The sequence below is a fragment of the Cyrtonyx montezumae genome, unplaced genomic scaffold (genome assembly GCF_038088225.1).
Source record: "Cyrtonyx montezumae isolate F1298 unplaced genomic scaffold, pur_monq_1.0 scaffold_9, whole genome shotgun sequence".
NCBI classification, from domain to species: Eukaryota; Metazoa; Chordata; class Aves; order Galliformes; family Odontophoridae; genus Cyrtonyx; species Cyrtonyx montezumae.
This window is the reverse complement of record NW_027072100.1, coordinates 8,806,052-8,817,741: the sequence shown is the minus strand read 5'-3', so window position 1 is coordinate 8,817,741 and position 11,690 is coordinate 8,806,052. Positions and strand designations below refer to the sequence as shown.

The following is an 11,690-nucleotide window of genomic DNA, read 5'->3' as shown; positions in this document are numbered from 1 at the left end:
GAAGCTTCTGGCCACACCAAAAAGCACAGTGTGCAGGTGTGCATGGCCAGTGTATCCTACCTACAGCCAGGAAAACCAGGAGCCTGTAAATGCTGAGTAAAAACAAAACTTAAGGAGACTGCTGTTAAGCTAACCCATCACACGCTGCCACCTGCCTGCTATCCACAGGGAAAGGAAACGACGCTGACACGCTTTGGTGTGGGTGCAAACTACGCAGAGGAACCACGGGGCTCAGCCTTCATCAAGCTGTTGGCTTTCTTTCAATTATTTGGACACAAAACTGGAAGCCATGCAAAGGAGGAATTTCTATTTGCTCGGCTGCTGTGTCTGTTTCCAGAAGAGGGAGCCAAGCCATGAGAAAACACAGCCAAAAATCAACAGCATCCTTCAGTCTGTTATGAGGAGCGGGTACGTGTCATAGCGTGGTGTTCAGAGCTAAGTTAAGCCGAGGTAGGAGGGGAGATGACTCCTGATAGAAGCACAGAAGTGAAATGTATGTCATGAGCCTAAGAGAGTAGGGAAGAGCTCAGGCACAGCACCGCAGTCACAGATGGAGAAAACCCACTTACACTCCATTGAGTCACTACTATGTAAACTTTGAGATCTGTTGTAGGACACACATGCATCTGGCACTGCAACGCTGGCTCCTCGCTGAAATTGTCACTGAGCCTCAGAATTGAGCATATCTGTCTTTGTACTCTTTCAGTTCCTCCCTGCTGCTCACCTCCTCAGCGAGTACGTACCTTGACTAACTCACTTCTACAGCAAGGAGCTAGTTTTACCTTCAAAAATAGTTGTGGTTAAAGAAGCGTCTGCAGGTAAAATGAGCAGCCAACTTGTAACATCCACCACGGGCACACTGCTCCCTTCACTGCTGCATTGCTTTCTGGAGGCAAACATCCCATCAGGGCGATGAAACGGCAAACAGGAACAATTCAGAAGACAGGTGCTAACTTCAGGAACACAATCTCCTCTAGTTTTTCCTGTGTTGTTTCAGCCGAAAGATTAAACCAAACTGAAGATCGTTGGGATAATACCTGAGCTGACATGCACCAGCACTGCATTTCATCCACACAATGGTTGCGTTATTTGAAGCTTTTATGAAGTGAAGCACAAATTATGACCCAATTCTGCATTTTTAGGGGATGTGAGAAGGAGTAATAGAGTCACACGTTCCATAAAAGACAACTGCCAGCTCCTGAAGGGAAACTCCAACGCAGTTTGGGGGAGACAGCACTGCCCGCAGTGTTTACTGGGCTGTTTGCACCAAGAACTTGATGGCAGAAGCTGATAGTCACCAGTCACATTGTTTCTACATGGGAGAGGGGCACAGCCTGGCTCAGAAGCCACCACCCTGCTGCAGAGGTAAAGGCAGGCTTAGGGCAAAACAGTCCTTCTCCATTGCTATTCAGGTGATGACCTGAAGGGTGCACTCAGCTGCTGATAACAACAGGAGGTCTGGCAACCCATGAAGACACACAGGATCACGCTCCAAATCGATTTAATAAGCTTCATAATGAACTTGGACAGAAAATGGTTTGAAATAAGCTGAGCAACACTCATCTACTAGTCAAGGATCTTTTTTTAGGTACTGCTTTTAAGCTTAGACTCAAGCATACAAAGCATAAATGTTATCAATTAGAAACAATAAAATTATCCTAGAATAATGCAATGCCTTCACAATGGAGACATTTATTTCCAGGTAACTTCACACATTTTTAATGCTACAAAAGTGCTCTCCACATTCATTTCAGTATTCCTTTAACGCAGGTGGAAGGAGCAGGAAGTGTTTCAATGAAACCATCTCAAGATTGAGAGGTACTGCTCCTGGTTTCAAGCTCCGTGTATTTGCCTCTTCAAAAGCCTGGAGAGGAAATGCTTTACTCAAAATTCTGCTGTTAGTTTCTGTGCAGCAGCCTCTGGTTTTCCAGCTATATAAATTAAACAATTCAGTTAACTTTTTCCTCAGAAAGTACTGCCAGTATTTCATCTTCGTGGAAACCCACGATCCCTAACCCTTCACAAACGACTCCGTTGTACAAAGGAAGCAACCAGTTCAGCTTAGATTTGACAGGCAGAAAAGAAACGTGGTAACAGCCAAGAGACAGCTACTGAGATGACTCTGGAGAAAGAATGAGACTGTAGCCTACTCAAAACACATTTCACATAAATCCCTTTGGCAGATGCATGTAAGAGAAAGTATTTCACAACTCAGCTTGTGTTCAGAGGATGAATGAGAAGAAAACAATCTTACTTGCTTTCAGCAAAAGAAAGGTTGAGGGGACAATGAGTGTAGTGTACATTTGTTTGCCACCGATGAGTTTGGAACAAATCTTCATACAAAAAGTTATTCTCTTATTGTTCTAAATTAAGTGGGAAAAAAGTATGTATTTTAACACTAAAGCAAACTGTTCAAAGTGGCATTTAATAATATTTGTTAAAGTGGTTATCTAACAAAAATGGGTTAACAAAATCCCATTCATTAGTAGTCACCAAATAAGACATTTCTCATGCATATGACAAAAGTCCATTCGTGTACTGACAGAGGTCTGTTTACTGTGTACAATATTTCCATAAATTATAATGTTTCACAGCCCCTACCATTCAAGAATATTTCAAACAGATTATATATTATATTTGTATATGCAAACTATTTTATATACACTAATATAAAGATCCTTAGAAGTACCATTATGACTACCTTTATGCTTTCTCTAAAATGCATAGCTTTCGAATATTTTCTTGCAGTTACCAAAAAACTTTACAGATTAAAGCTGCTTATCAATGTGGCATGTTCATAAAAACAAAGTGAAATAGATCTATACTAACTTTATATTAAACCCCTTAAAAAACATGTTTATTTCTTAATGGAAAAAAAACAAGCTAGTGAAAATTCAAGTAATCTATGCTCACTCTTTGCCCAAATGCTATGTGAAATTAACGCAGCGTTCCAGAAGTACAGTGAACTTCTCAACCAGGACTGAAATACTGCATTTCTCATGGAGAAAAATGCTCATCATGCCACAAAACCGCACCACTTTCCACTTCATCCGGGAGAAGCATTAGATGAGATTTAGTACATAAGTGTCAGAACAGAGGAAAAGCTGATCAGTTACATATGAAGAAATTAGAGCTATTCCAGTTTTGCTTCTGCAGTTTGTTATTAAACAAAGTGACATTAACCACACAGTTTCTCACAAACTAAAAGTTGTACATGGTTTTCAGACGTCAACCGAATGGGGAAAAAGGAAAAAGAAAACAACTGTTAAAATCCTGGTGTTAAAATAACCAGTCTTGGAGAAGGAAAGCCAGTCCACTGCCATAGTTGGGGGCAACTGATAGCTTGCTTGTTACATATAAACTCTGAGACCTCCATGCCACGAATGCCTTAAAAGTGCAGAACAAAACTATCAATAATAAATGAGAACAACTCATTTTGTTATATCCATCATCTAGCTTAGACTTAGTGCTCTGCATCTCTAATAGCTGCTTAACAAACAATGGATTTCCCTCACAAAAAAAAAAGCTACACAAGTAAACAGTGTTCACAGTAATGCAATCAGTAACAGATTGTTTTTTTTTTTTAGTTTCCATAAGTCAGGTGTATCTGCAAAGCTTTATACAGTTTAATGCATACGTATTCCAGTAAAATTAAGTGAAAACTAAGTTTCATTCTACAGGGTAATATCTACCATACAAGACTAGATTATGTACAGTATGGGACTGCTACGACAACTGCCAGTGCATCGTGATGTTAAGCTACTTCACCCACCAGATCCATCTTTGTTCAATAAATCGTTAATAACTTGATATACAGACCTAAAAGCCTACAGATTGATTTGGCAAGATTAGTGCTTACTACCACTGGCTACATCTCAGTGAACAGTGCTGCAAAATTAAGTTGACCTGAACATCCCATACCCACAAGATTGCAATTTGTTGACTTGAAAGTCTGGACTTCACATAGAAAACATTAAAACTAGAATCCTAACTGGAGTGAGGACAGTCAGTAAACAAAGTAATTCTGGTGAAGATGAACTGCATCTCTTAAGAAAAGTATGGAAGAATCGAAAAAAAAAAAAGAAATTTCAGTCTTTAAAGACAGCCCTGCTCTGCTCAGCTAAAGGCATAAAAACAGCCCAAGTAGATCTAAAACTACGATTCTTATTCAACAAGAGTAAAGGCAGATCCTGCACAAGATGCATCAGAGGCTTCCGTAAGTATCTCTCCCCCCACTTCATTTCCTAACACAAGTATGTCTTTCAGTTTACAAAAATCCAGGGGCCCTCAAAGCTCTACCAGCCTGCTGGAATCACTGCAGTGTCTGCAGCTGCAAATTCAATACAGAGGGGAAAGGTCCCCAGTAAGAAAAAAATCTCAAGTGCCTCTGAGGGCCATTTTGGTCATTCACGAAAATTGAGAAAAAAAATATTTCCAATAATACTTATCACGAAAAAAGATGGGTCACTGATCCATTATGAACATAGCTCTCACCATATAAAGCACCAAAAAGTCAGAAACAAGGAAAAAAAAAGTTCTTAAATTAAGATTTACAAGTTTGTACACTATTTCCTAGGCAAAAGGTTGACCTTACTGCAAAGTTTATAGATGAAAACATGACCAGTTACTCTTAAGGGGAATGTATATCTTGCTATAACTTAAAGGTAGAAAATATTCACTGTTCTATATACACATTTCAAACAGGAGACAGTTAAAGTTAACTGAACAGTTGCCAATGTAACTCCATATTAACTCACTGACCACTCAACTAAGCATCAGTAGCCAATTAGAAAGCTTGAATTCTGTACTTTTAAAAATGTGATTTTTCCTGTCCTGTTTCATTGTATTTTTTAAAAATGTATTATAGTGCATAGCCTAAGTCAGACTTTCAAAGAGATACAGCGCCTTTCAATGCAGTTTTTGCAGCATTCAAAAGGGACTTTTCTCCCTTCAAATTAGATGTTCATTGAAAAATCTGAATTGAGTGCTGTACTGTAGTAAAAATATTTCAGTCACAGACTGATATAAATGTATACTGTGCAGTACTATGATTGTTTGATGTCCATCTGCACACATTTTATTTAGGTTCTTCAATTGCCCCCTTGCTGAGGTCTGTCATTTTGGGGTATTTCACTTTCTTCTGGTCTAGCTCATTCTGAGCCCACAGTAGTAGTTTCAGTAATTTTGCCAACTTGGGTGTTGATTCACGATTTTCATAGTCTAGAACAGCTTGATTGACCTCACTCCATACCTGGAAAAGAAATACTGGAGTTTAGTAATAGTTTTCCTACGATTAATACTTGTGATGTCACACAGACAGCTTGTTAATTTCTCAGAATGAAGTCAGGACAAAGCTCCACATACTACCAGCAGAGTAACAAAGAAGGAAGTCAAAGAGCTGATCACTGCAGCACCAGTTTTTGGAATGCTGTTCTTTTGCATAACGGCATACACATTTTTATAAGAATTTCAAAAATATTTGGACACAAAGACATTTCACCACATACAAATAAAACACTACCTTCTGTCGTTGCATCATGTTAAGCAAGTCTCCAAATGGTGATTCTTCGGGATTATCGAAGGCGAGCAAAGCCAGCGTGCGCTCCATTTCTGTCAGGCACTCCCGGCTCTCCTCGCCTTGTTCTGCTAATTGGGTCTGAGCAAATTCCAGAGCTGCTTCAGTCTCACGCTGCCGAATCAGTTCAATCAAATGCTGCTGCTACATGCAAAAAAAAAAAACCCCACAGCAGTATTAGCTAAACAAATTAGCAAAACTTCAGTATTTCAAGATCATAATCTTCAGTCATTAGTATGTAATTTGAGACAAATATCAATTTGTAATATGAAAGTTTTAGGTCAATTCTAAATGTCTGGGAAAAGGAGTAACACAGTTGCCAACAAGATCTACTAGAAAAGGTAGTCTGTTGCTTTCAAAGAACATGCTTTGAGAATGTGTGCTACTAAAGGAACTTCTAGAAAACTGAGATTAACAGTTGGTATATCACAGATCATTCCCACTGCTTAAAGTTTTTATGTTACTAATTAATTGTATATGACAGTTGCTGGACCATGTCACAAATTTTCCCACTGCTATAAAACGATATCAATAGCAAACAGTTGAAACTGCAACCATGTTTGGCCACAAATCCCTTGATGTACTCTTAAACCCACACTTTTTTCAGAGTTTTTTTAACTACTTTTGAAACAAAAATAAAACTTGTCCTTACCTGCAAATGAAAGTAAAGATATCTGTTTGTATCTAACAATTCTGGATGGAGGCTGTTTATTAATGAAATGGCTTCTTGAATCTGTCCTTTCAGTATCATTTCTCTGATTTTTATTCTTTCATCGAGAGTCTCTAAATCAACGCTGGGTTCAATTCCAGACTCCATGCGAAATTTCTCTGCTGCTTCTTTAAAGCCCTCTGAAATAGAAGTATTTTACCTACAAATCAGTCTTACAAAACTCCTTAAGAAATCAGTTTCAATTAAAAGATCTGAGTACTGCTTGCACGTTTCTATGATTCAAAGATTAATTCTGAAAACTGAATTCTAAACTTAGGTGCTGATCAAGAAAGTTTTAATGGCTACTCTGAATCTTAAATTATATTTTTGTACACATACAAACGATTTAGCTTACTTTACTACGCCACTAAGATGCTCTTCTCTCAACTCAGAAGATCCAGTTGCACACCAATGTAAACAGGGGTGTAGATCAAATATAAATGCCTCCACCCTAGTATAGGTTACTGTGATGGTATGCATCATAATTGCTAGGGACAATTCCCAAGTGTTTTTGATTGCTGTAAGTATAAAGTTAGGCTACATGCTGAAGGGCTTAATATTTTTGGTCTCAAACTGTTTTGACAACACTGCTCTTTCAGAGTCTACCCTTCTAGACAGTTAAAACTTGCTTTTGATAAATGTCAGCGAAGCTTTATGAGTGCTTTTATTTTAATTTATGAGTGTTTTTATTTTAAATAAAAACACCAACTTGAGTTCTGTCTTAATGGCACAAAAAAAGGACATCACAGTGCAGCAGACTATTTCTGTTTACAGCAATCGAAAAATACTTTCTTCTATATCTTTTAGCGTAAGAATTAAGGTCAGTGTAATTTCTATTTCAATATATCTGCTAGGTCTTTGTTTTAATCTAATTGATTCAGTGTCCACCTAAGAGAATACAAGAGCACCTGAGCACTGCTAAAAGTCAACAGCAATCACCAAACCCTTAGTCCTTAACTTCATCCTTACAGTACCATATTCTAACCAAAATGGCATTTCCTAATGAAATAAGACCCTCCTAGCATTACCTGTAACAAGGTAGTTCATGATAAGGCGGTTCATATCTGCTCTCTGAATATGCAAGTTATTAAGTTTTTCCATCCATTCATCTTTTGTGATTTCATCAGGTTTTTCTGCATAACTCATCCTGGTTTATTACTACAAAGAGAGAAAAACATTTCATTCAACACAATTCAATTAAAAGCCGGTTTAATGTGTATAAGCACTGTTGCTACTATCTTTACATCTTTCTAATAAGATCTTTTAAATTAATATTCCAAAAGACCTTTTTATCTCCAAGCATTTTACGTTATTATTTTCCTTCTTCCTGCACTTTCAGATCCCTTACCCAGTTTCTAAAGCTGCTTTCATGCATCATCAGAATACAAAATTCAAATACCATCTTCTTGTCGTGAAATCCAATCTAAATAAATCTTGCCTAAACCTTATACAGGACCCACAGCATCACAGTGTAGAACAAAAGAATCAAAGTTTGACAGCTAACCAGAAAATCTGTAACAAATTTCCAAAGCTAAACCTACGCAAACAATATTTGTTTTATAAAAGCAAAACAAAACAACTTTGGCTGAACAGCAACATATGTCATACAGCTACAAAACAGCAAGCAGTGAGTGGCACCGTGCACACCAGAACGCTTAGTGTGACCGTCCCAAAAGTACTCCTGCCAACGCTACCAAATTATCTCCTGGTGTTTTTCTCAGATTTGGAAACGGAGTACTCGGCTAAAACTGAAGCTGGTATTTGGCCACTTCTGACAGGGGCAGCGGAAGGGGGAGGAGAGACGGCGACAACAGCAACAGGCACCGCCACCCCGAGCGGCGGCGGGCCGCTCCCCGCCCCTTCCCAACAAAACAGCTCTTTCTCTACCCCAGCTCTCGCCAAAGCTGCGCCGACCCCAACAGTGCCGGGCGCGGGGGACAACCGAAGTCACCAGAAAGACCGAGAGCTCCCGGCCCGCGCTCCCAACCACGCGGCGTCCCTCAAACTGCTGCGGCTCGAGCCCCGCCGGGGACCATAACCTTCTTCCGCCACACAACGCCCCGCTCGGCCCCAGCCCTGCGAGCCGCTGCCCCCGACCCGGCCCGGCCCGGCCCTCCGCGGGCCCGGGCCATCCGAGCGCACGGCTCCGCTCGCCACAGGCCCAGCTCCTCCCCACCCTCCTCAGCGATCAGCAACGGACCGAGTTGCCGGGCCGAGGCGAGGACCGCAGCAGCCCCCGTTCCCAGGGAAAAGGAGCGGCCCCGCTGGCGCCATCTTACCGAGCGCGCTGCGGCACCGGCTCCAACGCACGAACGCGGGCTCCTCCGCCGCTTCTGCCAGGCCGCTGGCGTGCGGATCTCGCGAGAACTGCTCTCTCAACCAATCAGCGCCCAGTGAGGGGCGAGACCGTGCAACCATAGAGGTGGGCCGCGGGACAGAGCGTACACTGTGTACATACACGCGCGTCCAGTGGGGCGCTGGTACCACAGAGGAGACCGGAGGCGGTCGGCGCCTCTGTGCCATTGAGATCGAGGCTGCTCCCGCCGGGGGTACCATAGAGTCAGAGCGGTGGAGGCCAGGCCGCAAGATGGCCGCCCAGCCGCCTCTGGTAGCCGGGGTGGGCTAGGGCGAGTAGCGCCGGGGGCGGCAAAGCTGCGTGAAGTGGGGGAGTTGGTCTCGTCTCTTCCTTGCACCCCCTGTTTGGCTCCCACCTTTTCAGGCTGTGTTGGCACCGCCATGCTGCCTATCCCAGCTGCAGAGCCTGCTGCTGCTCTTTGATATTTTAATGCGTCAGGTGACAGTGCCGGCCTGCTATGGGCGCAGACAGCAACTTGCAGTCTGCAGCATCTGGAAGAGGCGGCAACAACCACAGCATCTGTGGAAAGTCACCAGTGTGTGACTAGATCACAGCCTGGGGTGTTCATGTCACGAAACACCAACTGATGTTTGTTGCTATGCTCGGCTCTGAACTGCAGTGGCTGAGGGCTCTGATTTACAATCTCTGAAAACATCTATATTGGCTGCTGAGAATTCATAAATTTGCTGCAGCCAGATCCAGTGAGGTTTGTGAATCAAGGCACAAAGACAATGAAACACTTTTATTTGTGTGTTTAAATCAGAGAGCCGGGCTTAAGAGGTACATCTGCATATGAAATTTGGCAAATGATACTTCTTGGGGACATACAATTTCACTTATGCTGAGTGGGAGTATGGATACAATTACTCATTTTTTACTCCTGTTTTTTTGTAATCGTACCATAAAATGTAGTTTCCAAAACTCATTTCCATAACAGTTGTTCCTACATTTCCTCTGGCTTAAATCAAAGCAATCAAACAAACACAGAAAGAAATCAAAACACCACCCAGCCCTCGCAACGAATTTGACACTTAGGGAAAGACAAAATGTTCCGATTCTATTTCTTATACATCTCGATAATACAGTCTTGAAAATCTTCGCATTCTCGTTCCCGACTCTTCTCAGCTCCTCCCCCGACAAGGTGGAGTTTCGCAGTGCATTTCCATAAAGAGGGAGAGGGTAGAAGGGCATCCCTCTCCGGGAGGGTTTCCTATTGAGGGAGGTGCGCCCTGGCAAAGAGGAGACACGTGAGAGCAACTCGTACCATAGCTGCTGTTTACAGGTGAAGAGCAGAGATTAGCTTGTAATTGCTTTATAAAAAAAAGTGAAAGAATATATACTGAATAAGTAAACCAAAAATCTAACTGATTCAGTGTCTACCTGCGCTGCTCTTTGGCAGTATGCTTGATTGTTAAGTGGTGGCACCTTGTTTTTTCACAGATTGGGATATTTGGCTAACTGAAACAGGAATTTCCCTTTGTCCCTTTATTGTCCCTTAGTTAAAGAAATCTGAAAAAAGAGCCAACAGCGAAGAGCCAACAATTCCTGTTTTGTAGCCTTGCTTGTTACTGCTGTTTTTTTTTTTTTCCACCCAGATGATTTCAGCAGTAGGCTTTTATGACCTTAGTGTTATTAGAAAGAAATTTGTAATTTCTTTGCAGGATACTGTGATTTGCTGCATGCATTTTTCCCTTACCTATGCTTTCCCCATGTCAAATCTGTTAGAGACTGAGATTTTGTTTGCTCAGCTTTTCTTTGTTACGCTTCACAGATGAGAGTAGGGCAACAATAGTTTTATCTTCCTGCCACAATCTCAGACACAAACTTCCCACATAATTTCTTAGTGTTAAAGCTTAACTTCTGTTAAAAGCCCTCACCTCCAAAAATTTGGAACCAAATTTTTTTTTTTTTTTTTTTTTACTGCTTAAGGAAAATATTGCAGTATTCTTCTGTGAGATGTTAAGTTCTAATACATGGAAGCGAGTTATCTTTCTTTCTGAAGGTTACCTTTGGCTTTCATATACCGCAATCTTATGAGAATCTTACAGTAATGAGGCCAATAATAGCATGGAAATTTGACTTTTGAGAAATACTAGGCAACTTAGAATAAAAGTGACTTGTATACTTGTCTAAGTAATTCAGTGCCTTTTATAGAATTTCTGGATATTTTATGATTTGAGAAAGTTGTTTCTTACTCAGAAGGGTATTTTGGTGGCTGACATTTGGAATAGAGGGAAAACCCTACATCAAGATCACTAGATTCATGTAGATGGTACAAAAATTCCTTGCAAGAAGGACATGCACTGGGGAGAAGAGAGGGGAAGTTTACCTAGAATCGGGGCAGAAAAAGCTCTACTTTTCTGCCACCAGGTAAAGGAGATTGGTATTAGTGAATATGAATAACCCTTGGAAAAATATGTATCTGTTCATCCAGTCTTTATACGAAATGATGTGCTGGGAGCCTTGCAGAATCAAGTACCCAGAGGATATGCTACCTTGATACCTGGTGTATCTATATTGGCTGATGCCCAGGACTCTGGGGACAAAAGCCTTTCTCTGCACATCAAAAAAGGTAAAGCTGGAGCACTGCCAACAAACATTAGTCTCCTCTGACTTAAGTGATCAATATTTCTGTTAAAAAGAGATGGAGTAGGGATGAAAACTTGCTCACTAGCTTTTATCCCTACTCTTTTAGCAGACTAACTCTCTAGTTTTTATCTGTTGTTTTCTGGTTCTTAACAAATAAATAAAGATACAGTCAGAGAAACTCCAGGGGTAGTCAAGCACAGATATATTAGCTTCAGAAGAAAGACTCAAGCATTGACTGCCTAATAGCAGACAAGATTTGGAAAACCAACGGAAAAAGGGTTTAAGGAGAAGTAGTGCTGAGGGCATGGTAGCTATCCTAGCATAAGCTTTTCCGGTACTTAAGGATAGATGGATAAGGTGCTTATTAAACTGTTCTACAAGCTAACTGATATGCATTAATCTTTCTGCTAGGATTTCCCAGTGTTTTGGGTTTTTTTCTTGGTTTTTTTTTTTTCAGCTCT

General features: G+C 41.1%; 1 protein-coding gene across 1 annotated transcript; it reads right to left on the bottom strand.

Annotated features, from left to right (window-relative positions):
- Positions 1–2,406: 2,406 nt before the first annotated feature.
- Positions 2,407–8,646, bottom strand: GID8 (GID complex subunit 8 homolog). Its single transcript, XM_065754596.1, has 5 exons — positions 8,564–8,646; positions 7,313–7,442; positions 6,228–6,424; positions 5,522–5,719; positions 2,407–5,251 (listed from the first exon to the last, which is right to left on the bottom strand). The coding sequence occupies exons 2-5, from the start codon at positions 7,428–7,430 to the stop codon at positions 5,078–5,080; spliced, it is 687 nt and encodes a 228-aa protein (XP_065610668.1). The 5' UTR covers positions 7,431–7,442; positions 8,564–8,646; the 3' UTR covers positions 2,407–5,077.
- Between the last annotated feature and the right edge of the window lie 3,044 nt (positions 8,647–11,690).